At 47.8% G+C, this 26,684-nt stretch overlaps 1 protein-coding gene across 3 annotated transcripts in view; it reads left to right on the top strand.

Annotated features, from left to right (window-relative positions):
* Positions 1 to 26,273, top strand: part of FEZ1 (fasciculation and elongation protein zeta 1) — a 41,909-nt gene extending 15,636 nt beyond the window's left edge. Inside the window, exons 3-10 of one of the 3 annotated variants that reach the window (XM_044437353.1) lie at positions 3,968 to 4,054; positions 10,528 to 10,696; positions 11,552 to 11,575; positions 14,516 to 14,787; positions 15,789 to 15,869; positions 18,197 to 18,272; positions 24,145 to 24,210; positions 25,947 to 26,273. In XM_044437353.1, the coding sequence (XP_044293288.1) occupies positions 3,968 to 4,054; positions 10,528 to 10,696; positions 11,552 to 11,575; positions 14,516 to 14,787; positions 15,789 to 15,869; positions 18,197 to 18,272; positions 24,145 to 24,210; positions 25,947 to 25,963 (792 nt within the window). In that variant the 3' untranslated portion in view covers positions 25,964 to 26,273. The remainder of the gene's footprint in view (positions 1 to 3,967; positions 4,055 to 10,527; positions 10,697 to 11,551; positions 11,576 to 14,515; positions 14,788 to 15,788; positions 15,870 to 18,196; positions 18,273 to 24,144; positions 24,211 to 25,946) is intronic. The other 2 variants (XM_044437354.1, XM_044437355.1) reach the window with 2 other exon arrangements.
* Positions 26,274 to 26,684: the final 411 nt, after the last annotated feature.

A 26,684-nucleotide genomic window follows, 5' to 3' on the forward strand; every position in this document is an offset into this window, starting at 1 on the left:
GAGCTGTGCAGAAAAAGCTACTCAAGGAAGGCTTTTTCAAAATCGTCGTATTTTCAATGGAACTTTCGCCCTATAATAGGGTTAGGGTTGTGCACCAGGGTAGGGTTAGGGTTAGAAAAATGAGGTGTCCTGGTGTGTTTTTGATGGTTGGAAAGTGTTTAGAGTGGGCAGAAATGATGAGCTGTGCAGAAAAAGCTACTCAAGGAAGGCTTTTTCAAAATCGCATTATTTCCAAGGAACTTTCGCTCTATAATAGGGTTAGGGTTGTGCACCAGGGTAGGGTCAGGGTTAGAAAAATGAGGTGTCCTGGTGTGATTTTGATGGTTGGAATGTGTTTAGAGTGGGCAGAAATGATGAGCAGTGCAGAAAAAGCTACTCAAGGAAGGCTTTTTCAAAATCGCATTATTTCCAAGGAACTTTCGCCCTATAATAGGGTTAGGGTTGTGCACCAGGGTAGGGTTAGGGTTAGATAAATGAGGTGTCCTGGCATGATTTTGATGGCTGGAATGTGTTTCGAGTGGGCAGAAATGAGCAGTGCAGAAAAAGCTACTAAAGGAAGGCTTTTTCAAACTCTCCCCTTTCAGTGGCATTTTACCCCTATAATAGGGTTAGGGGAGTGCAGCAGGGCAGGGTCAGGCCAGTGGCTGCAATGACGCTGCACTCCAGGTCACTGCCTCTCACAGTGGTCTGGAGGAATCAAGTACAGGTCCTGCCATCTAGCTTGGAAACTAAAATGATGAGACCACACCAGATGTAGAATGCATGAAAAAAGATGAGGATAGAGAACAGTTTGTTATGGCCAGAACAAGGTATAAGCCAGTATCTAAATCTGATCATTTTTTTGCTTGAATGAGACTCTTGTTCCTTTGGCCAATGGATGGGGCAGCATGCTTGTGTTCTAGAAAAATCCCAGAATCATGGGTGTGGACGAGGCCTTGTAGTCCTCTCTGCTCAGTGCAGAGAATCTTCTCAGAGTATCTCCAACAGATGGCTGGCCAGCCTCTCCTTCTCTCTGTTATATTTGCAAATATAAAAAGAGGTAGAAAAAAACACAAAAAGAAAAAAAAAACCCTGTAAAACAGATCCACACCCCCATAGTTACTTACATCACAATAATTACTTAGAAGTCTAATTTTAACAACAACAACAAATAGATTAAGGACTTTCTACAGCCTCTGCTTAAAGCAAATTTAGAAGTTCAGCTCCTAAATTTTCCAAATGTGCCTGAGCTTTAACTACCCATTAACGTTTGGCCAGTTTGTGGCTACTTAGCGCTAAGGATTGCCTGTAGGGATGCTCTGTTGTTCAGTGGGAGAGTGTTCAGCCATTTGAGTGTTCTGATCTAAAATCTAAAACCATGGCAGTTGCCTGCCTGCCTGCCTGCCTGCGTGCCTGCCTTCTTTCGTCCGTCCGTCCGTCCTTTTTAAAGCTTTCCTCTAGTGGTTTTTCAGAGTGTGTTCCAGTGAAACCTGGGGTCCCTTGGAAACTTAATTGATGGGGTGTTTTTTTATTTTCATTTTTTTATTTATTAAAACATTTTTATGCCGCCCCATTCGCCGAAGCCTCGGGGCGGCTTACAACACTAAGTTACCACTAAACCACTAAGTGTTGGTTTAGAATGAGAAGACTGGTAATGCCGAACTTCCCAGAAAGGCAGCTTGACAAAACTACCTGGCAGCGGCAGGTAGCAGAGCCATCCCATGATGCAGGAGAGGAGCTGTGGTGGTGTTGCTCAGGGAGCAATGTGGGAATTTGAAGCGGTGGCATCCTAGCTGCTTTCTGCAGTTCTTAGGTAGGTCTGGGGACCCCAGCAATGTGGGGTGGGGAACTAGATGGTGCTTCTGCTGGGAGAAAACAAATTTATGGACACCTGACTGCTGTTTTCCTCCTGAGAAAGACTGGGCTGCCTCAGAGTTTGAGCAGGAGCTTGGCCAAATGCCCTCTGGTGGAACCCATCTGCCGAGGGCCCTCGGGTTTCGTAGTGAGGGCAAGCAGAAGCAGTGTGGCCATCAGCATTGGGTGGATCCACCATTTTAATTTTTCATAGTGCTCCGGAGTGACGTACAGTGCAGGAAATCAAAATGGCAGCACCAACCCTTGTCCCATGGGGCACGGCGGAGAGGGGCCCGTGCAGCAATAGGCCTTACTAGTGCCCTGGCAAGACCCTGTGGACTGGGGCAGCTCTTGGTGCAAGTGCCCAGCAATCACCACAGGCTTGTGAGGTGGCGCTTTTGAAAGGTGTGGGGAGTGGCTCTGTGGTGGTGGGGCCCCATAATCTTCTGGGCCATTTCGTAAGCAGTGCAGCAGCGGTCTTCTCCTCCGCTGAAGCGGGAGTATGCAATCACGGCTCCAGGAAACAGCGATATTGGTGACGTCAGCCATCATAGCAATTCAGTGGAATAAATGGCTGGTCAAACATTGAGAGAAGCAAATATCGATTCCCTTCCTCAGTGAAAGTGAATCAGGAAGGGCAGACCTCCTGGCTGCTTGAGAGGCGTGGTAAGTGTGGCTCTCTTGGCAGCCAGAGCTCCTCTGTTCAATGTCCTTCTGCACAGGATTCCCCCCCCCCCCCGCCCCCCACGTGACATTCTCTCAGCCCGGACGTCTTTGGCTTGCTGACCGCTCCCCCTGTTTAGTGGGTGTGGAACATGACCAGGTGGAATACCGCAATTTAAAGAAAGGTGTGCGTGTGTTGAGGGGTGCTCGATTTGAGGAAGGGCTTAGTTTATTTGGGGGGTGTGTGTGTCAGGTTGAGCATTGTCCTCAAATTCCCTCCTGGTTCAAGGGATTGGGGCTTGCGCACAGGGCCTCTTGGTTTGAGGAGGGTCTGAGCAAGCACCACCTGGTGGTCCCTCCTTTGTTAGAGCAGTCCGGCGGGCTTACCTGGCTGCAGGCCACAGCGCTCCACGGCACTCAGCTTCTGTGCGGACAATGTCCCCGACGTGTCTAGCGGCTGCTTTTATTTCCACACTCTCGCTCTGGAATATTAAAATGGCAGCTAAACCCAGCTTTGTGACGCTTGAAAGCACCAGGGAAATGTCAGCGTGCGCATGGGTGAGGGACAGCACGATCGCTATTGCTGGTGGACCTGGGGGGGAGCTGGGGTCCCAGCAGCTGGGTGGGGTGCCAAGGGTTGACCCTGGCCTTGGGAACGAGCCCCCTGAGGAGCATTTCACATGACTGCTGCCTTCACATGTCTCAGGGCTCCCGAAGAGCGGAGCCGTCCCAAGAGGGCATCCTGAGCGACCTTCTCAGACAGACTTCCCCAACCTGGTGTGCTGGATGACAACTTCATGACGGCTTCTCCCGCCGGATTCTGAGGGTTGTTCTCCAGTACATCTGGAGGGTACCAGGCAGGTGAAGGCTGCTTTAGGTCTCTTCCTCTTTGTAAATGTGACCACTTATGTACGTAAGTGTGGCCAGATAGGAGGAAACAAATCGCTCCAAAAAACACATACTGATTTCTATGTGGAGAAGTAAATTTAGAGACTATTGGGCTAATTTAAATTAAAGTCCAAGTCATCGCACCCATGGTGGGGAAACCTGCATGCCCCCTGTTGCCTGGCTTCTGATAGCTGATGGACCACCTCAGGCCCCCTCCCCGCTGCTCCTTCCTAAGCGAGACCGATGACCACCTTATCTCTAAGGTCTTCCTCTACCGAGCTGCTCTGGCTTCTCGCCCATTTCACTTTCTTTTCCCAGATCGCTGGGGAAAAGTGAAAGGCAAGCAGCCAGCTATCTATTATGGAGGGCCAGCATAGCATCCTGGACTACTCTGGGCTTCACAGTGTGGCTTTAGTGACAAGATGTAGAGCCTTTTGAGTGGCTTCCTTTATGTATTAAAGAGGTAGGGTATCTGGACAAGATTTGCGTACTACGTATTAGTATGAGATGAAAAGGAAAAAGCTAAGTGGGGCCCATGCCTGCTACTGAATCAGCATGCAGTTTGGGTTTTTGTTCCCTTTAGATCCACGAGAAGGAGGAGGAAGAGCTTAACGAGAAGAGTGAAAATGACTCTGGTATTAACGAGGAGCCTCTACTCACAGCAGATCAGGTACCTGCCCTTCCCATGGCCTTTCCCGTGTGAGAGATGGGAGATGCCTCCTTTCTACCACATAACTAGGAAAGCTGGTTGGCCTCCGCAACATGTCTGGCTGTTCACAAAGAGTTGGGCTTTGCCTTTTAGGGAACTTGCTCCTTCCCTCGCCAGGCAAACTGAGCAATTGCCTTGAGCGCACGCTCATAACAGGGGTTGGAGAACTGATAGGTTTGGGGGCATCTTGCATGCTTTCAGATGCTGCTGCCACCTGTCCAATGTTGTCCGATTCCCCCACAAAGCAAATATATGATCTGTACAGGATCGTCACTGCTTACGTTGCTAAAAGAAGACAAACCAGACGGTAACCGCAGGTGGAGGTAGGCAGGTCTAGTGCACAGGGGAGGCACATCTGGGCATCTGCCAAGGGTCCACACTCTCTCAGGGGCTGCCTGACAAGACTGCTCTGCAGATGCTGCTCGTCTTCCCATTTGCAACCTGCTTGTTTACTTGCTTTTTGGTCTGGTCCAGACAACGGTGGTGGTGAGCAGGAGTCAGAGCACTGCCTGCTTGCTTGCTCACTCTCTTTCTGCCTACCAAGCAACTAAACAAGCAACAGCCATAATGGGAAAGCAAACAAGGAGAAGTAGCAGCTGGGGACAATGACCCCGAGAAGGTAGACTCCCTGCTTGGTACAAAAACATGTGAGCATCATCTGAGATTCTATCGAAAGCAAGTGTCTGGGTTCAGGGTTCTCTAATTCTAATAGTGCTTCCAGACTTGTCCTGCCCAAGCCGCAGGCTCACTCCCTTCCTATCCCTTCTCTTCCACCCACATGGGGGGAAGGAGAAGTTCTGAAGCCTTCAGCTTTGCTTTTGTCAATTGGATCCAGAACTGTGCTTACGGTTGACTGTGGTTACTTTGAACAAACCATCTTCAGAAGTCATGGCTTGAAATTGGCTAGCTTGAAACGAATTATAGTTATGGTTAACCATGTTTTGTCAGTCTGTGCAACCTGTTAAGCAAAAGCAAATACTCCTGAGGACAAGAAAGCTAAGGGTGTCTGCAACCCTATGTGAGCATGACTCACTAAACCATGGTTTAATGTGAAGGTAGTCAAGTGTGAAAGGAGGGCTAAGGAGATCCAGGGTCAGCTCTCCGCCCAGCCATGAAACTTACTGCATGAACTTGGGCCAGTCACACATTACTGGTATCTTCTCTCACAGGGCTGTAGCATGAACATTAAACTGGGAGCAGGGAGGACCATGCAGAATAGAAAAGCAATAGGCAGACCATAAGTTTGGCTTGTTCTTTTCCTAAAGGATTGATCACAAGCCATTTCTGATATGACATTTTCAATGTTCTTAACATTGTTCTAAAAAAAGATGGGGATACCTGAAGATTCAGGGTTGTTCATTTCATTTCATTTCATTTCATTTCATTTCATTTCATGGGTGTGAGAAGAATTGATACCTTTCCACTGGAAAGGAGGGTTCTAATGTTGCATGCAAGGCTGTACCTAGGCTATGATTCTGCCCCATCACAGAATGTAGTATTGAGTGCAGATCGCAGTGTCTTAAGAATCCTAATTTTTCATATGTTTGAAAAAAAATAAAGACTGCAGTCCTCATAATTATGAAAATTTTACTGAAACTGGACAAGTGATACTTGGAGAAAACCAATGCAGTTGTTGAAGCAGAGTTTAGCAGACCTGGAGTTCAGTGCCTTACACAATTCTTTGTTTCATTTATTAACTTGTGGAGGAAGAATAAACTATGTATAATAATATGAGTGTATATAATTAGGCATAACTTAATCAATTAAAATTGTGAGGTCATACCTGGCTCACAATGCTACTTGCCATGAGAAAGGTAATATCAGAATTGGTCCCACAAAAGAGGTTGAAGAGAGGGCATGGGAGAGTAGTGGGTAGGGTGATGAAAGCTCAGGGGATGATGGGTAAGAGCAAGAGCTCAGGATCTGGAGGGAAGAACATCAGGTTTGGGGCCAAATTTGGCTCCCTTGGGAGGGCTGGTCCTTCCCTTCAAGCTTTAACAGAAATTCATACCCCTTCTCTTCTCCCCCAGCCACCAGCCAGTTCCTGGCTTTTGTACTGTTTTATTTCCATTCTAAACGTTCAAAATGCCTCTCCTAAAACATAGTTATGGGCTGGAAAAGTTTGGAACTAGACTGTGCTGGCATTGTTGACTCTACCTACTTAGGCTTTAGCACTGTCCACCATAAGAATGAGGCCCCTTCCACACATGGAATTCAGCTTCCTGTACTGTTGCTGTGGACAGTCTGTTCCCTCAAGGGATTCTGGGCACAGGGACTCTGCAACATCCCTGTACCTCCCCAGGGCCATACGCACAGAATCCTTCCCCAGGCAGCCCAAGCATCTTTGAAGCCCTGTGGAGGAAGGTGCTGCACAGAGCTACGTGTGAGGATAATAGACATAGGAACAGAGTGAGTCAGAGGGGGGTCTCCTGGGCCATCTAGTCTGACCCCCAGCTCCAGCCAGCTCTGCTCATGGCATGCCCACCATGTGCACGCCCAGCCTATCCTTAATCCCCCTCATCGATGGGGCTTCCACCACCACCTCCTCCTCCTAGACGCTCTTCCTGCAACCAACAGTGGTGTCATGCTCAGCACTCAGCCAGGCCCTGTAAGGGTGTGTTCTGCCTCCTGGGGTGGTTCCTCAAAATGGCAGATGCTCCCAGTATCAACAGCAGGGCCAAGACTCCGTGGCACAACGCATGCTTTGCACGCCAAAGCTCTCAGCCCAGTCACTTGCATCTCCAGGCACACGTCCTGATGGAAAGCGGGTCCTGTCATTGCTGGCCTGGCTGCAGCTCATGGCCTGGCTCAGCCAGAGGCCATCAGGCTGGGACAGCCAGTGACAGCGGATCATGTGAGAAACAGGTTGCCTGGGATTGTGGGGCAGATGTTGCAGACCGGCATGGACATTTACAGGGCGAAGATTGCTGGGCAAAGATGCTGCAGCTTTCTACGTTCCTAGCAAGTCTCTGGTAAAAATGGTTCTTCAGTGATGCTGCTGCGCATTGTGGCCTGATGGATCACGGCCCTCCAGAATTTCATGTCGTCTCCCTCAAACAGAACCCTTGGCCTCCAGTTCAGAGGATTGGCCTCTTCTGCCTCTCCGGTTTTGGAGTGAGCCAGTCATTAAATAGCAAGACGCTTATTCCACACTGAGAGGCTCTTTGCTGCACCTGTGAATTTCTGCTGGTTTCCATGGCAATGATACCCAATCTGTCGGGCGCTGCAGATCCCCACTGCCGCACACTCTCTATAACAGGCGTGTTCAGGCTTATTATTTTTTTAAAAGGAGAGATGGTGGCTTTGTTGACCACTCACAACCACTTTGCCTCGTTCCCCTCTAAGTTATTCTAACTCTGTAATGTATTCCAGGGAGGTTCCCGGCATGGGAAATGCTGTCACGGCCTCATTGCTTCTGAGGATGGGCTGCAGCTCTTCCCCAGGGATGCAGTACAATCCCTGCAGGATCGCTTTGTGTATACCCGAGTGATCCACCAGCAGGGGCCTGGGGTCAAGAAGCAGCGCTCAGAGACACACGAATGGCCGGCTGGGAAACCGGGTCTTGGGTAGCTGCGAAGAGGGTTTGCAGGGGTGTGCGCAAGGTTGGGTTGTCACAGCACCATGCAAGTGAAGTAATTCTCAGCACCACCTACAAGCCCCATCCTGAAAAGCCTGGAGGCTAAAGGGACTTAATCGCACCACTGCCGGGTCATCTCGGGAACGTTTTCCTCCGCGCCTTGCATTCTCTGTTGGGGTTCCCGGAGGGCACCTCTGCACTGATGTGTGTCCACAAGGTCACCTCGTGGCAGCCAGGCAGTTTAATTTCCCACAGTGGCACGGAGGGAAGCTCCGGGGGGGCAGTGTGGGAAGTGTAAATGTTCGCCTACTGCCACCAGGTGATCCTGTGGGAGGAAGCCCATGGGCTTCAGGGCAGTGGCGAGGTTGTCCTTGAGGAGCTGGGGCTGCCACTTTTCAGCATGTAACACCCCTCCTGAAGGGATTCACTGGCTGCCTATTAGCTCCTGGGCAAGTTCATGGTTTTGCTGTTGATGGATAAAAGCCTAAATGATTCGGAGCAGAATATATGAGAGAGCCCTTTCTCCCTTACTGGTTTGCCCAGCTGCAGTGGGCAAGTGGAGGGGGCGACAAACAGCAGCCCCCCAGTCTCAACTTTTAAGATTTGTATGTGGCTGCTATGAACACATTTACTTTGGGTCAACATGTTAAATATGGGCAGTGGGCTATTACATGCACAGATGCGGATGCACATAGTTATGTACCTATTCCAAAAAGGCACGCTTTTGAGGCCTTGCCTTCTGGTGCCAAGGAAATGTGCTTGTTCAAGCAGCTTGCTATCGCATATTCCTGAAATGTGTTGGGATGACACATACCTAATCCTGTCAGGGCTTTCAGTCTTGGAGGAGAGCAAGGATGAGCAGGCCTACCATGTCCAGCCCAGACTGAGGAGCCAGTCTAGAACCAGGTGGAGCCCTGTTGGGCCAGGTGGCACCCCAGGTGTGCTTTGCATCCTCTGAGTCCTGCCAGGTGGTGGCTGCAGTGCCACCTTCTGGCCACCTGTGGTGTTGCTGCAGAGCAGCAGTGCATCGTGCCAGCCACTTCATCCAACGGGCTCAGACAAGGAGGAAGGGATTAAGCTTCCCCTTGCTAAAGTCTCTGGTCTGAGAACCTGAGCAGCTTCCAGTGGGCTTTGCTGTTAAGAAAGAAGTGGCTGTTAGAATTGTGCCCTGTGCTATAATACACTGGAATTAGTGTCTCCAACAGCAGGACAAGGTAGGCACCTCCATGGTTTCTGCTTTCTCTTGGGTGTCTGCAAGAACTGTAGAAGCCCATCTGCTTCCAAAAGTGCTTTGATGTTTGAACTGATTTCTTGTCACAAGGAAGGCTGTGACTGTGTTACCACAAAATCCCCAAATAAAAGAAAACAAGCTGCATTAGCGTGGCAATGACTGGCAGTGTGCCAGGCTGAATGGAAAATTCTCAGTGCGATGACTCGAGTGGCATGAGATGCAACGGAGGGGAGGGGAGGGGCGATGGCGGAGAAACACGATCCCGAGGGCTTTGAAAATGAGCAGGGCAACGGCAGTGGGGTGACAATCGATGGGAGACGCCGCTCATATCCAGGACTTTGCCTTATGCTTTGGTTCCAGGTTTACTCATTTGTAGAGGAGACCCTTGAAGCCAGTGGGGCTTCGGTTAGGCACAATTATCTACTCTAAATATGACTTTATCTGGAACTTACCCATTTTTTTTCCATTGGCGAAGCATATGAAATGCCAGAAAAGGAGAGATGCAGCGTATTGGTGTGGGAAGAAAAAGGAATCTTAGAATAACAGCAAAAGATGGAAGCCACATTCCTTACCTTGTTTAGTTCTGTAATATGATCGTTCCTGCAATATACTTAGCCTACTTGCATGTTGGGAATGCTGCAAAGAAGAGAATGCCTCTGAACATACACAGACAATGTTTCCATTCCCAGTAAGAAAGTATCGCCAGCCTCCAAGCATCTGGCTAGAGGCAGGATTTCTGGGTGTTCCTGAGTTCGCACACTTTCCTATTTCTATTTCATTTTATTCTATATTTTATTTATCTAAAGTTTTTAGATACCATCCTTTAGCAAGAAGCTCCCTGCTTTTTGGAATAGTGAGTCAGAGCAGGACAATTTGCTTTCTTCATCATCATCGTGCAATTCACAACAAGTTAAAAACTGCACCAGGCAGAGGCCATTAGCTATTGGCCGAAAGAGCAGATCATGCCTATTCACATGAATAAACTGTATGCCTATTACAAGGTGCATCTGTTGCATCCGGTAAATGCATGCTTTGCACATTCCTTTAAAGCAGAAGTGTGCGCCTTGGAGGCTGCCTTCCCAGACCCCTGCAAGTACCCAAGATGCACCACTGCAGTGGAAGGGATTGCCCTCTTCCCTCCCTCGATTGCCTTTCTGGTGCGGCTGGCCATGGGATTGATAAGACGACCTTGCTGAAGGCCCGGGCTCCTCACAAGGACCGGGCGATGCTGAAGCCTTGCTGTGAGCCATTTCAAATCCCCACTTTGAAATGCATCTTCTAGTTCAGCCATTCTCCAGTGCATAGGAGAAGTCCCATTATGGCTGACCATTGGCCGTAATAGCTGGGGATGATGGGGTTTATAGTCTAGCACATCAAGACAGCACCTCATGGGGTAATTGTGTTCCAGTTTTTGTGATTGAATTATATAGCTGTTAATGATGATCCCTGTATATTTATTTACCTAGGTTAAGCTTAAAAATGAAATGTCTCTCAGGTTTTATGGAGGATATAACCACTAAATTTTGTGCTGGCAATTTCATAGTATTAGTTTGTTCGTTTTTTTCTGTTTAAAGCACGGATGAGAGACATCATCCTTAATGATTTGGTGCTGTATTGTTTACACAGGTAATTGAAGAAATTGAGGAGATGATGCAAAATTCCCCAGACCCTGATGAAGAAGAGGAGATTCTGGAGGAAGATGATAGTGGAGAAAACAGCAGCCAGGCTGACTCAGTCCTTCTTCAAGAGATGAAGGCTTTGTCACAAACACTCAACAACAATTGGTCCTATGAAGGTGAGAATGTCCGGAGAGGACTGAAAGAGACACTATTTCTTGACTTTATAGGTGGGGCAGCACCAGACTCCAGCAGGCCCTCAACAGATACCACTTGAACCAGGCATTACTTTAAATGTGTGTCTCACAACCAAGTCTTTTCACTTTTACTCTAAAACGTGTGCATGCCCCAGTTTGTACCCCAAAAGTTCCCTACCCCTGATCCTGGTTACAGTCCAGACTGAGGCTTCTGCAACTATTCTAGAGTAAAAATTGGAACAAAAAGGATATAACTGGAGGCACATGTCTGTTTTGGTCCTGGATATGTTAACTGGCTCTTAATCTCTATTTCAAGAGTGTCTTCTTCAAGGTTTACAGCACTGGAAATGGAGAAAGGGTTCAATGCTTTCATCCTGTACCTTTTGACCAATTGAAATCTCACCCTGCTCTGAGGTTGCTGCTGGCCCACTGGAGTATGGGAGGAAGAAAAACATCTGTATTCTGTCCCTCTCTCTCCCTGCCTCTACCAAGGCGATTACCACATTGGGGGACCAATTTTGATAATGGAAATGGTGTTGAGGGACAGATTCAGTCCTCCGCTAGCACTGCAGCCCTGATCAGAATGACCACCCCTCACTAAGCCGGGAGATCTGAGCCTATATTATCCCAGCTTGTCTTCTTTTGCTTTAAGGGTCTGCAGATGCTTCAACCTGCTGTCCCATAGGTTGTGAGTCTTTTACCTGTTCTCTGAAATGCTGGGAAACGTCCTTGTGATAGCACCATTCTGTGGAATCTTAGAACTGAGCACAGATGATGCATTTTAACATGAAAAATGTTGGTTATGCTGTACTTTAACATCAATTTATTTATTTATAGGCTACCCCATTCCTAGAGCCTGGGGTGAGTTACAGTGTTTAAAACCCAAGCCTAAGATGGCCAGGTGAAATAAAAAGACACAGTTGAGCCTCCAACCGTTGACATAGTCAAGCAGAGCCCTCAATTCTATAGGGCAAGCCAATTACAAATGGTCTTGCAGTGACTCTGAAAGAGACCTGTTTGGAATCACATCACTCCTGGAGGGAGAAGAGGCATGCTTTTGAAAGATGACTATTTGTGGATTTGGAAGGGGGTCTCCACCAATCACGCAGCACCTGCCACGTGTGCACTTCTTTCACAGCAGCATCGGCAGGTCCCCCCAAAACGTGTTCTTGTCCCCCTCTGCTAAATGCATCTTGCTCTGGATTGCATGTGCAGGCCAAAACAAACCGCAGAGTGTGGCTGGACAAGCCACTGGTGGGTGGGATTTTTGTTGCAGTGAGTCATTTCCAAGAATTCGAGGATGCACTTTGCTGTCTCAATCAGGGGTCCTCAAGCTTTTTAAATAGGGGGCCAGTCGAAAGGTTCTGGAGGTGGGCGCGGTCCGCCAAGGCGGTGCGGGCCGGTGAGGGGTCAGGGCGCACATGAGCATGGCGAGGTGGGGGAGGGGGCGGGGGCGCACGGGGCGAGGTGCTGGCTTGCTCGCAAGGAAGTTGTTTTCTCCAGGCAAGTTCAAAATGATCTCCCCACGAGCAAGCTGCGTGCCTGCGTGCGCAAGTGCAAAACCTCTGGGGTGGGCCAGTTAAATGGCATGGCGGGCAGGATCTGGCCCACAGGCTGTAGTTTGAGGACCCATGGCCTAAATGATCAACTGTGCATTCTTAGCAGAACTGTGATGGGACATGCATCTATTTATTTATTCATTTGATTTAAACCCTAACTTTCAACCAAAAATGGTGCTCAAGCCAGCTTACCAGAACAATTTTAGATTGATTAAAGCATCTGAAAATATATTAAAATAACAATTACAAAACATAAAGCTCATCCAGAGCAACAGTGCCCCATTTACAGGCAAAAGGCCTTCCCAAATAAAGCCTTCTTTGTTTGCCAGAGGAAGCCCAGTGGAGAGGGAGAGAACCGGGCCTTGCTGTGGGAACATCCACCGCCTGGGAGCAACCCCTGGAAAAGTCTTGCTCTTTTGTCCCCACCAAGGGTGCCTTGGATGGTAGTATCTTGAAAGAAAGGTCCCTCCTGAAGCTCTTAATTGCTGGGCAGGCTCTTATGGGAGAAGGCAGTCTTTCAGGTTGCCTAGTCCCAAACTGTATAAGGATTTAGAGATCATAACCAGCTCTTGGATTTCTGCCTGGAAGCAGACTGGAAGCCAGTGAAGCTGCTGCAGCAAGAGAGCTGCAGGCTTCCTGTAGCCAGAGACGGGCTGCAGCATGTAGATCGGATGAAATTCCTGAAGCATTTTCAAAGGCAGCCCCACACAGAACACCTTACAGTAATCCAGAGGAGATGCAGCCAAGGTTTGCGGGACCATGGCCAGATCAGACCACTCTGGGAACGAATGCATTGAAAGCCAGGCTCAGGACTGACTCCAGGATTACACCATGCTGAGAATCACTGGATGAAGTCCGAGAGTTCTGTCCGCTATGCTCAAGCTTCATTTAGTGTTGATCCAATTTGTGGATCTCACATACCACCAGAATCCAGCCCCAGATGTTTTCTCTGCTTGTGATAAGAGTGAGCGCTGTCATTCATGTCACGGAAGCAGCACCCTCCGTGCAGAAGAGGGGGTGAAGTTTACAGAGGAGGTAAATCACTTTAGAAAGATCTGCGGGAGGAGGAAGAATACTCCAAACACCCTGATGAGTACTGAGCTTTTCAGTGCCCAGAATGCCGATGGATTTGTTGGGTGGGAGAACAGAAAGCTGAGCCTGAGACTGGTGAGGATGTGGAAAGTGCTGAAGGAGAGCTTGACTACTTGGCAGGAACTTCGGTCAGAAGCAGGCCGCTCCGCACTGCCTTCTTGCAAGCATCTTGTTTCACTCTAATCAGAGAGAAGCTGGCTTCTGAATGTCAGACTTGCAAGGACGGTTGCAACTTTCACTGATGAGCAGAACTTAATTTAAAAGTTTTTAGTTGACAAAAGTTGCCTCTGATTACCCGAGCGGCAGATGCTCTTTTAAAAGCTATTATTTTAAATGCAAGCACACGCATATATAATAGCAGCTTGAAAGAGGCTTCCCCTTTTCTGTTAGAGGGAATGCCTCTTTGGTAACAGTTGCTACCACACCTGTATGTTATGTAAAAATAAAGAAGGCTCCTGGTCAAAGATATTGCTTCTACCCATATGCAAATTTAATTGATTCACTTGCCCTTCATAGAGTTGCAGCCTCGCCCCTGAAGCCTCAGTTTGTTGCCGGAAAAGTTTAAAGCAGTTAGGACTGCCGGATTTAGCCGTGATATAATTTGTTAGGCGAATTGATTAATTTCGATTGGCAGAAGTGCTGGGCACCCAACTTCAATTATTTTTAGAATGATTATTCTAATATGCTTATGAAACTCTGTATGACAAATTCTGTCTTAGAAGAGGCTTCCCTGTTCCTGTGAATGGAGGGGCAATAGTAAGATAGAAACTTCTTTTTGTACCAGGAGTAAGAGATTCATGGGGCAAAACCTCTTTCATGGGTATGTCTGCTGTGACAAGAGAGTGGAGTAATTGTATCAGAAATGTGTCTTTTTTATCACCTGCAAACAAATTAATGCAATCTAATTTTACCAACACAAAAATAACCAAGTAAGATTTTTTTGTTTTGTTTTTTTGGAGCAACAGCCCTTGGGGAAAAAACAACCCCGAGGAAAATAACGCTTGGCATTTGTAATACTTAGCCTTTATAACATGCTTTATGTAGAATGTTCAACCCGCTCTGCATAGGTTATCTCTGTTGACTCTAAACAGGCTCCTTTCTCGAAAGGGACAGACTGACGAGCACTTTTGCCTCTTTCCATTCTCCAAAGGCTTGGGACACATGTCCCCCTCGCAGCTTTTGGAGCTTCTGGATCGCGTAGAAGGTGCTATCCGGGACTACTCAGAGGAACTGGTGCAGCAGCTGGCTCATCGGGATGAGCTGGAGTTTGAGAAGGAGGTGAAGAATTCCTTCATCACAGTGCTGATGGAGGTCCAGAACAAGCAGAAAGAGCACAGGGAGCTGATGAAAAGGCGGAGGAAAGAGAAAGGGCTGAGTCTGCAGAGCGGCCGAATAGAAAGGGCAACCCAAATGCCTCTCAAGGTGGGCAAGGGATTTCAAAAGATGGTTTGAAATGTAAAAATTGGGCTTGGCGGTGTATCAGAGATCTCTTGGGGGCTTTTCAGTGCAATATTGCATTGCGTTTATTCAGCAAAAAGCAACTTAAGAATGGTAGGTGGACCTGAGTGAAAGCTGTGCCAAGTCCTCTGTGAATGGTTGCTGTCGGTTGCTTGATGGTCATCTCTTTACAGAATTCACACACAGCGTGATCCTGGCCCTGTCTCCTGGCCAGTGTAGCCTTTGCAAAATTGCTCTAAGCAAAATTCGGATCTATGCAGACACATAATCGCTTATTAGCTCATGGCAGGGATGGTGAGCTGTGTAGTCATTCTGGCTCTTTGGTTTGTTGGAATCCCCGGCCACCACTGAGTAATGAGTTTTACATTATGTAACAGAAGTACATACACAGCCTCTCCCAACAGTTTGAAGCTGCATCCCTATATCTACCTACCTGGGACCAAGTCTCACTGAAATTGGTGAATTTACTTCTGAGTAGGGCTCTCTAGGGCTGTGCTGGAAGACCCAAATGCAACTGTTCTGCCAGGGGCTCAGAACCGCTTTCAACCCAAGAGCAGAATTCCATTTTCAAGAAGGTCTTGGTGAGGGGGGCATATTTCAATTGTGGCTGGGGCAGAAGGTAAAAGGAGGTGAGGCAGGGCCAAAATACCAACAACACCTGCTTATTTTAGCTCTTGGATTGGGCCTTGCTGTCCTTTGCCCTGAAACAGGTGGCTCTGATGGCTTCCGTGTGGGGTGGAGAGGTCCACCAGGTGGCCAAAAGCAGCGGCACATGGAGATGGGCGTTTCCTGCTTGCAGATGCATCTTCCATGCCTCAAAGAGCACCTGGGACTGGACTAAGCTCACTGGGATGTCAGAGACAAGCCACAGTCTTCGTGGCTGTACTGAATTGTTAGGCAGTTGGGCAGGAGAAGCCAGCGATGGAAGGACAAGCCCTAACAGGCTCTGTTGTGTCTTCTGGTAGCGGTTCAGCATGGAAGGGATCTCAAATATCCTGCAGACTGGAATCCGGCAGACATTTGGGAACTCAGCGACGGATAAGCAGGCGAGTGTGAACACATTAAGCCGTGAATACCAGGGGGTGGCAGGGGACCAGTTGCACCGTGGCAAGGGAGTCTCAGAGGGCAGGGAAAGGGGTAGCCCCTTCCCTTGCTTGCTGGCCCTTTCCTGCAGATGGCCAAGCTAGCATGATAGCAATGCAAAGAAGACAGAGGTGAGCGCCCTGCATTTCCCCTGGGAAAGTGTAATTATAGGCTGGTTTTCACAGTGAGCTCAGTTCTTGCCACAAGTAGGGACACAGCCTGTGTGAGCGCCTTTGCTTTTGTTTCAATCGCCCTGATCCTGCACTTGATGAATTGCCTCAAATTGCCCAGAAGTGCAGCTAAGTCATGGTAGCCTCTGGATTTAATGACTTGATGCCCCGTAGCTGGACATGTGCATTACTTCCTGTGCTGGTGCCCCAAAGCCTGGCTCTGATGGCATCACTGTTTGTGCCCATCTTCTTCCTCGCCTCTGCTCCTTAAAACCTCTGCAGAGCAGCTCTTGGCTTTTGCCCCACACCTTGCTTCCATCACGTTACCCAGAATTCCCGGCCGTTCCTCTGTCTAGGCAACTGACCAGGCTCTTGTGAACTTCGCTTCAGCACGGTGGCTGCCCCAGAGCCTTGGAAGCAGTGCCAGGAGGCTGGGTGTCACTGGACTTGGCACTCGCCTCATCGGGCTCCAATCCCCATCAGCCCGAGCCAGCATGGCTAATGCTCAGGAATGGTGGGAACTGTGGTCCAGCAGCACCCGGCAGATCCCCAGTCCCCTTCTGCCTGAAAACACGTCCTGGGGCCAGGACCTGAGATGAGCCCCCTTTTTAGTTTTGTCTGCTCTCTGCCCACCCACACAGGGAGAGTCAGGCAGAGTGAGGCAGCAGGACATCAGCCCCCTTTCCAGTTCCAAGCCTGTGCTATTTGGCCACTGCAGGGGAAAGCACAGCTGACTCACTACGGGGGCAGCAAAAGTCCTCTGGGCCTGGTCATCAGTGCCAAGCGTTGTTCCTTTCTTGCGTCTTTTAAATGAAGACTTGCTCATGGAAGCTGCCTTTCTGGAGCATTTGTGCTTCTCTTTAGTTTGCAACATTGTTCTTTTGAGAACAAGCAAAGTGACTTCCAGAAGCTCATCCTGTTAGGCTATTGCAGCAAAAGCAACCAATAATGACCAAGAAGTTTATTAGGGCATAAAATTCCACTGTGTGTGATGCAAAATCATGGTTTTGAATCCCAAGCAATGTTATTTTATTATTTTCATGTCATTTGTTATATTTATATCCCACTCTTTTTTCCTTCAAGGGACTCAAGGCAGCTTATATAAGCTTCCTCCTCTCTCAAGTTTATTCTCACAATAACCCTGTAAGGTAGATTAGTTTGAGAGCCTGTGAGTTCTGTGGCTGGAGGAGGGCTAGAATCTGGCTCTCCCTGTCCAACACTCTAAGCACCCAAATAATATGAACCCTCTGGCACTTTAGGGTTCGGTCAGTGAATTGTTATGCTTAATCAAGGCTTTAAGAGTCAGTTAAAATGTGCATCTTGATTAACCTGGCACTGTTCAAAGACCTGCTACTGCTGGCTTGATCCTCCATAGTCTCCATAAACACTAGTCCAGTCCTAAATCCTGGCTGCCGACTGGAGGCTGGGCGGCAAGGACCCACTTTTGAAGGGCCCTGTCGGTCAAGACCAAGGCATGCTCATCCAGCGTCCTCAAGTCATCAGTGGCCGGCAGGAAGCCAACTGGAGGGCATCTGGGCACAGCTGGGGCGGTACATCGCCCCTCTATTTGTAGGTGCCGCGTACTTGTACAGGGTAGGCTTGATAAAGTTATCCTGCCTGGATTGTTCTGATGCTGAAAAAAAATCTTTTCTGAGGTCATAAAGAACCCCATTTCTTGGTGGTAAGTGTTATGGTTGAACTATGTGCTGTATCAAGGAGAGCTGTGGAAAGCAGGGCCCAGCTTTGTACCAGTTCAGCCCATTAATGGGATGCTCTAACCCAGTATGGTCTGTTCTCACCACCTGCACCGGCTCAGGGCTCAGTCTCCCACATCAGCTGCGATCATCCCTCTAATTCATATACCGGGGATGGATCTGGGACTTCCTGCATGCCGTGATCCAAGGCCCTTCTGGGAACAGTGTCGGACACTTACAGGAACAGTTCGAGATGCCAGCCATCAGGACTGACAATGCCTATTCAGCATGTTGACAAAAATGGGTAGTATGATTGGCTTTCACCTTTTCTCCGGGGTGAAAGAGGCAGTGGTGGTTGCTTCCGATTTCTGTGCTTCTCTGAAAGAAGGGCAAGGGTGAATAACTGCCCATGTTGTTCCTTTCCAGTATTTGAACACAGTTATTCCGTATGAGAAGAAAGGGGCGCCGCCTTCAGTCGAGGACTTACAGATGCTTACAAACAGTAAGTTCCTGGCCCGCGATGCTGTGTGCACTGGCAACAGAAGTTCTCTTGAAACCCAAGTGGGTGAAATGTTAAAAGACACAGGATCACACCTTCCTCCTCTTTCTTTTTCTTTCAGAAACAGTCATGGAGGCTGTTGGGTTAGGATTGTGGCACTTGGGGAAGGTGGTTACAGCCCTCTCTCCGTGCACTCATTGCCTCATCCAAATCCATTTCCTCATTGATTTGTTATATTTCTATACTGCCCAGCAAAATTCTCTGGGCAGTTCACCAAAATTAAAACCTTCCAGTATGACATGATAAGATATGACACGAAGCCTTTACATTCAAACTTTAGAGCGATCTGAAACAACAAACGGCAATGAACAACTGGCTACCAGGACCCCATAAAACAAGTCACTTAACATGCACATGGTGGGCATGTCATGAGCAGAGCTGGCTGGAGCCAGGGGTCAGACTGGATGGCCCAGGAGGCCCCTTCTGACTCTCTCTGTTTCTATGTTTCTATGCACCTATGCCATCAGATGCCTGGGAACAGAGGAAACCTCTGTTGGAAACCCCCCAGCATTGAGGTTCTCCTCCAGTTGGCTCCACCCCCAGCTTCATATCTAAAAGAAACACGATTCCTTCGTGGCCGTTTGAAAAGAATGGCCATACCAAGTCTTTCCATCCTGCAACATTTTGTGTGATGTGTAAATGCTTCCCTGGGGCAGGCAGGCAGGGCTGAGATGGCGCAGTGTGTCCAGCACAGGCCAAGATCTCTTGAGTCTGTGGAGACAGCAGCAGCTAACATTTTAGAGGGTCGGCGCTACTATAATAAATGGGTGCAGAAAGCATAAGAGAAGGTAAAGATGTGCCCATTGGAGGTATCCTGTTTTAGTTATTTTAATATCTATAAGGCACCGTTCTAGGCCACTTTCAGAACACAATTCTAGCATAGCCATACCATAATAGAATAATAAATCACAGAAATACAAAAAATATACCATTCATTAAAATATCCAGCCATTATAGTATCAATAAAGCTAAATCATGAGCAATAAATGCATGGGTTTTCAAAGAGTTCATGTCCCTAAGGAGAGAATTCATGAATTGAGGGGCTACTGCTGAGAAGGCCTGGCCCCATCTGTGCCTTCCAACTGCACTGAATTCCAAGTGGGCCAATAAATAGAGTCATGAACATGCTCATACCGGTAAAGGTCTTCCTTCAAATAGCACCAGTATGCCTAGTGGGGAAGAATATGCTCAGTTTGAATAGGTACTGGCATGATATTTGGGGATGTTCTGATCGGATTATAAGTTTTGAGACAAACGATGATGGCTCGGATGTTTTGGGAACTTGTCTTTTAACATGCCATCAAAGAATTGGAAGGCACAGAAATTCAGGATAATCTAATCTGTCAATTTTGGTTTCTCTCAGTTTCTCATTTTATCTGGTCTTAGGATTGATTCATTTTGTTTCCAAATCAGTTTGAGCTATTCCCTGGGTTTGATAATTCAGCTATGAGATCTCGGACACACTTCTGTCTCTCGTGTGTGTGTGTGTGTGTGTGTGTGTGTGTGAGAGAGAGAGAGAGAGAGAGAGAGAGAGAGAGAGAGAGAGAGAGAGAGAGAGAACTAGAATGTGGATGTACTTTTACTCACAGGCATCATTAAATTTGGATCCAATGTCAGATTTCTTGGAAAAAAGCAAAAATGAGATATTTTTATAAAGCTAAATTAAGGGTTTGGTGCTATGCAGTGTAACCCTCAGTATATTTACTCAGAGTAAGCCTCTTTGATGTAAAGTGGGGCTTATTCTTTAATAAGTATGACTAGACTTGCAGCTTATAGTAGAATCCTATATATCTCTATGCAAAAGTAAGTTAACTGCATTGAGTTCAGCTGGGGTACTCCCAGTAGACATATATAGAATTGCAGCCATGTTTACCAATGGAATGTTTCCATATGGCTCATCTTCATCGCATAAGAATTATATCTTTACGATTTTTAAATCCACTCCACTGCTTTTGCTCTGACGAAAGAGATACAGGTGTACATTTCAGCTGAATAAATTAAACCTGTCGCACCACTGCAGTGTCCTCAATATGCCCATCTAAGGTGTGCTTAAAAGGGAATAGGACAAGAGCACTCTCTGATAAAATTCAGGATAAACATCAGCCATATGCTAGTTAGATAGTATTATAGAAAGGCCTTGTGGTAAAATGGTAAATTTTCCCTTTCAGTCGAGGCCAGGATTAGGTTCCCTTTTTCAATCTAAAGGCCAAACCGGCTCTGGGCCGCATGCCAGCCCTGGGTGGCCCACATGGAGAAGATGCCAAGGCGCCATGTTGATGCCTGAAATTAGTAGGTATCTCTCTGTGTGTAGCAGTAGCTAATTTTCATGGCAAGTGTTGGAGTGGGCAGCCTTTGGGGGCCAAGGGGCCATTGCTCCTCTCCCGGCTCCAGAACCCGCTGAGGGCTTGCACCCTGGCACTGAGCCGGATCAGCTGCTTGGAGTGGGCACTGGTCTGCAAGCAGCAACTTGTACCCCAAAAGAAGGCCCCGTGGGGCGCACTGCTTTCTTTCAAGCACAATCATGCTTCAGGCCGGCCCTGCATGGGAAAAAGTGCCCCCGCCCACGTCATGCCAATGGGGAGGGATCCCCTGCCTTTCCTCCTGTGGCTGCTGCCGATGTCGCAGTCGTAGCAGCGGGCTGCAGGTCCTCCATGAGCCACGTGTCACTTACCCCAGCGTAAATAATAGCATGCCTGTCAAAATGCTGGCCTGGCACCCGGATATGTAGCCAAACGGTGTGAAGGACAGAAGCGAAGAGACTCTTGCCCTCGCCTTAAGTGGCCTCTTCCACTGGTACTGCTACTCTGCTCGTATAAATAGCTGCATTTTCCTGCTGTTAAATCCAGAGCTGACGCTCGTTAAGCCTTCTTTTATTTGAACAGACGGGGTTTCTGTCTCCATCACAACACCTTTAAAAATATTTGAAAACAGCAAGTCCCTTGTATGTTTGCCACAAGCCCCATATTGGGAACAAAAACTCTTAATAGAGAGTGCAGATCCTTGTTTGTGTCAACCTGGTTTTGAATTCTATTCCCACAGGTTCAGAAGAAAAAGTACAGCAGCCTTCCCAAACCTGGTGCCTATCAGAGGTGTTAGGCTATAGCTCCCATCTTCCTTAGCTGTGCAATGAGGATGATGGGAGCTGGAACTCAATTCCACTTGGGCTGCCAGGTTTGGGGAGTCTGCCCCATAAAACCTGCACACAAGAAGGCAAGTAGGGTATCGCTAATGAAGATACGCATCCCAATTAATCCCACAGACTTGCTCTTCTATGCATTGAACACAAATGCCCACAGAGGGATGGGCTGTAAGAGGATTCAGCCAAAAGTGCCTGCAAGTGGAGTCTCCCACCTGTGGGAGGGCTTCCAAGTACATTCACTGATTGGGCGAAATGTCTCCCATCTCCCTGCATGGTGTGGGCCCAGGTGTCAGAGGCACCCTTTGGTCCAGGGATGCTGGGGCAGAGCTGGTGGGCACGCCTGTGCCCCTGCACCCTTTCAGTCCTCAGGCACGTAGGCTGTGGACCTGCCTAGGGCTTCCTTCATGACCTCCATTCATCACCAGGGATGAACAGAGAGAAGATCCCCCCACCCTGTCCTGGGCCCCATCCCTTCTGCTTGCCCAGCACAACTTGTGAGGAAGAAACTAGACGTGGCCAGTGGGGTAGTGGCAAATTTCGACACGCAGATGCTCATCACAACAGCCCATCGTTACACCCGAGGAGGGCCTGGAATGTTAGGCGCCCAGGCTGATCCATATCAGCAAGCCCATTTTAGTAGACTTCCTCTCTCCCAGGGGCAGGTCTTTTGTTATGCTAATGTGTCTGGACAGCCCATTCAAGACCAGGCCAGCCCAAAATACTTTGCAGGATCCCACTGATAGTTCCCAGCTGTAGCTGGTGGGAGAACCTCCTCCACCAGGCTCCTGTGAGGACTGCAGTGGAACTCAGTGGGAGCGGGGAGGGTGGGGTGTGGCAGATGGTGTCCCCATCCCTGCCGGCATTTCCTCCTGGCAAGCCCTGGCTCCATTGCACCACTGGACGTGGCTTCAAGCCCGGGTGTTTACCCAATGAAGCCGCAGGGAGATCCAATCTGGATTAAGTCTGTGATTTGGGCAGAAAGGGAATTTACCCTTTGGTCTCTATCTGGATGTTGCCATTCACTTTGGAAGGAAAATTACCATGAGTTGAAGTATCTGCAGCTACACGCAGTACATTGCATAGAGGAGGGAATCTAGCCTGAGTCTCCGTGCTTTATAGTGGGTGGAAGCAGCTCACGTCGGGCCCAAGTAGGGGAAAGCGTAGCTTCTCCGAAACGAGTATCATTGAGAAGCATGTTTGTTTCGATTTTTAAATCTTCCTGTATATGTATTTTAAATATTATACACACACATATAAGTATGTATATGCATGTGTATATATGTGTGTGTGTATAAATATTATACATCGATATATATGTATATACATGTATGTATATGTATGTATGCTGGGGAGGAGGGAGCGAGAGCGAGAGCCAGAACCATTTCATCTTCTGCATTTATCTAGGATCAAATCATTGTACCTCCTTTTGTTTTTTCTGCTGCTCAATATTCAAGTTCCTGCCCTAAAATAGGCAGAAAGAAACAGCGTATTCTTAAATAGTTTGCAACTTCAAAAGCTGTTTCATAAACATCCAAGTTGTCTGGGTAGAGGATTTTGCCTCTAACTCTGAGTGAACAATTTCTGGAACCGAAATGGAAAGGTTGCGATGTTGTGACAGGCCTTGGTGCATTCTGGGAGAATCATCCATCTCCTTTTGGGTCTCCATGGCAACTGTTTTGAACTGAGTGGAACAAACACTGTCTTAGTTCTCTTGAAAAGAGTGGAGTGCTCTGAATGGCTGTTTTATGCACAGAGCGAGTTTTGTGCAAGTGACAATTTGTGTCCAGAGGCGAAGCCTTGGCAAAGAGGTTACCGGGGATAAATTTGTTTTTTTCTAATTAACTGGTGTGCAACACTGCATTGGACTGTGATGCAAATATATCGTCTAAGATATATTTAGACGAGATCTGTCACTGAGCTGGAAGAAATGGCAGTGAATAAAATTCGGAGACTAACCAACCCCTCAAAATACAGGCCCCTGAACTGTTGCTATTCAAGTGGTCACCAACAGAGCATAAAGTAATATAACTAATATCTGACTCACATGTCTTGCTTCCCCACATTCTGCACAGGGGTAGATGCATCTATTTCTGAACGATCACATTTTTGCAGGTTTTTACCACAATTCTTCTTTTTCAAATTGCATTAATTATATACTGAAATCCATGTTTAGATGAAAAATACATATTTAAATATGCATCCCCCCCTCAAAACTGGTGCTGCAGCCAGGTCATTTCAGCCCTGAATGCAGCGGTCCTGCAGAGCCCCCCCCTCCCCCAAATGTCTTGCTAAATCGCTTCAGTCACGAAGCAAACAACTCCCATTTCTCTGCTCCCTTCTCCAGTTGCTTTACAGCTGTTTTCACTTTCCTGACATGTGAGAGCAAGAGCACACAGCAAAAATAGCTCGTCAACCTTTGCATTCAACACCATTTTGGGTACGCATGCATAGGACTGTGCAGTAAAAGCTGTGGAAGATGTTCTGTGGATGCTGCCCAGAGAGCATTCCACAGTGAGGCCCAGGAAAAGGCTCTTTCGCTGGAAACCATGAGCCAAAGCTCAGGAGGGCCTCCTGGGGACCGCCGCTGATGATCACGGTGCATGGGAAGCTTGCAACGGGAGCAGGTGGCTCGTCGGAGTGCTGTGCTAATGACCTCCCCCCAACTTCTCTCCTCAGTTCTCTTTGCAATGAAGGAGGACAACGAAAAGGTCCCTACGTTGCTAACTGACTACATTTTAAAAGGTAACTACCAATAGGAAGCTTCTTCGAATGAACCAGAACGGTTGTCCATCAAGTCCTGCATTGTCTGCTACAGGGAGGGGGAAACAAGACGGCTGCGGGTCGTGTGGGGCTTCCGCCAATATTTTTATGACCACAGGTGGCACCTGTAGCTGCTGTAGAGACGCACAGCTGACTTTTATCCTTTTGACTACAGCTGCTGTAGCGTACGAAGAGGTCAAAATTGGCTTGCAAACTCGCTAGTTTTGAGCCTTTGTGCACGCTGTAGCAGCTGCAGATGCCAGTTTATTATAATTATCACATTCCTCCCATTTCAACACCAGTGGGCAGTATGTTGTATAAGTGGCCAAAATGCCCCCTGGACCTCCCAGAGTTGGCCATCTTGGTATACTTTGACTAGAGATGTGCAAATCTATCAGGTTCAATATCTCTGCTTCCCATTTTCCAGGCTTCCATTTCATTCATTCTGCTTCCACCTCATTTTAAGATGTTTTTGAAAGAAAAGATTTCCACAAAACTGTGTGCACATTTTTCTGTACATTGTCCACACAGGAGCTTTTGCTTCAGAGCCTGAGCTGGCCCCCAAAGAGACAGATCCACATTGCACAGGTTTTTTGCATTTTGTACGGACTACATTCTGGTTCTGCAATTTCCCAGGGTATTCTGGGCATATGAATTATCATCTCTGTAAGCCCCACCCTTCTGCATCCTGAGCCTGATTTCTTACCTTTGCAACTCATTTGAACAAATACACTTGCCTGCAAATCAAGCAAAAGTAGCTTCTGACATTTAAAAAGTAATCAGAGTGATGCATGTACATATATTCAGTAAAATGTACACTTGTGTCTTCTGCCTTCCTCTTTTCGAAAGCAAACAAACAAAGAAGCAATGAAAGAAGGAGGATCAGTTTTTTAAATGCCAAACCCGCCTTCTGGAGGAAGGGGAGTGAGTGAGCGCTTTGGCCCACGGCACTCTGCCTGTCAGCTTCTGCTCCAGACAGAAAGAGCTGCTTCACCCTGTTGTTTTCAGGGAGGAGATTGTACACCTGGTCACCATCAGATTAGACAGTGCGCTTGTACAGCGGGCTCATTCCTAAAATTAGGCAAGCCTGGCATCGCCCTCAGTGGAACTGATGAAAAAGAGCAGCTGGCAGGCACCTTGAGCGGCGAACTAGCTCAGCTGAGCCGGACAGAACCGCCACTTCACCAGGGCCTCCGCATCACTGGAACAGCTGATTTCTAGGGAGGGGAGATCTCTAGCCGGCCGGTGAGCTTTGGATTGCCAGGCGGATCTCAGTGCTGCAATGAGCCACAGGCAGTTTGGAGGCACCCCCTGCATTTCCAACAATGCCCCGGAGCAATGGTATATCGGGCATGGAAAGCAGCTGAGAGGACAGATCCCAGACATGCCTGCCCAGCCTGGCTGCCTTAGCACAGCGGTGGACTCTGCCCAAGAGGTTGCTCTGAAGAACCTGGTTCGCTTGCACGGCTGTATGTGCAACACACACACTCAGGTGCCGGTGCACACCCACACGGACACCTTCTAGCCCAGAACATTGGCCAGCGTGGCAAAGTTAGCAACCGTGCCATACTGGCCGGCCAGGAAGGTTTCTGAAGGATGCTGGATACCAGTTAGTGGCATATGCTAGCATTCTGCTCAGCTATGAACACGTATGTCTGCAATTACCTGAAACTTCCCCACCCTAAATTGTCTTGTTTCCCCTGCCCTTTTTCTTCCAGTTCTCTGTCCTACCTAAGCTCCAGGCTCCGAAGATCATGAAAACCAACAGGAGACAACAAGGCCAGTGTGTCATTCCATCACAGGGACTGCATGACATAATGTAAACTTTTGAATTGTGTATTTAAAGATGTATAGCATTAACCTGGATTAAACATGAGCAAAACTCTTTCCTTTTGCTGTCGATTTCTAGTTGTAGTAAACATTTGAATGCATGAGTGAAGGTTTGGGCTGCTATTTTCTCTCTCTCTCAACCACCTCCATCTTTGAGGAGGCAGTACTTCACCGTACACCATGTATTCTCAAGCCCATCTTCCCCCAAGCAGCTATGAGACTAATTTGAATACTGAAATAAACTTTCATTTAATTAAAAAGTTGTCACACTTCTTGCAGAATGATCTGTTGCTAGAAGGGGAAGACGGGAGACAGAAAAAAGCCTGCATTTCTGAGCTGTGTAATACCCCAGAGAAAGAAAGAATTTAATTTAATCTTTGGATAGGAAGATGTTTGATTTCAGAAATACTTTGGTAGATCTTGAAGGTGATTTACTATGTGCCATGCAGAAAAATAGGATAGGTTTTAGAACCCTCAGTGAGAAGAGGGAAGAAATCAAATATCTAATTGATAGAAAGCTAGACAAAGAGGGGTGGGGGTGTCATAAAAATCTTTTCATGCCTGAAATGTGTTTATCATTTGAATACATTACCCCCATCTCAGTAGGGCAGATTAGTTTTAGATGG

The sequence above is a fragment of the Varanus komodoensis genome, unplaced genomic scaffold (assembly GCF_004798865.1).
Source record: "Varanus komodoensis strain SLA01 unplaced genomic scaffold, ASM479886v1 scaffold30, whole genome shotgun sequence".
Lineage (NCBI taxonomy): Eukaryota > Metazoa > Chordata > Lepidosauria > Squamata > Varanidae > Varanus > Varanus komodoensis.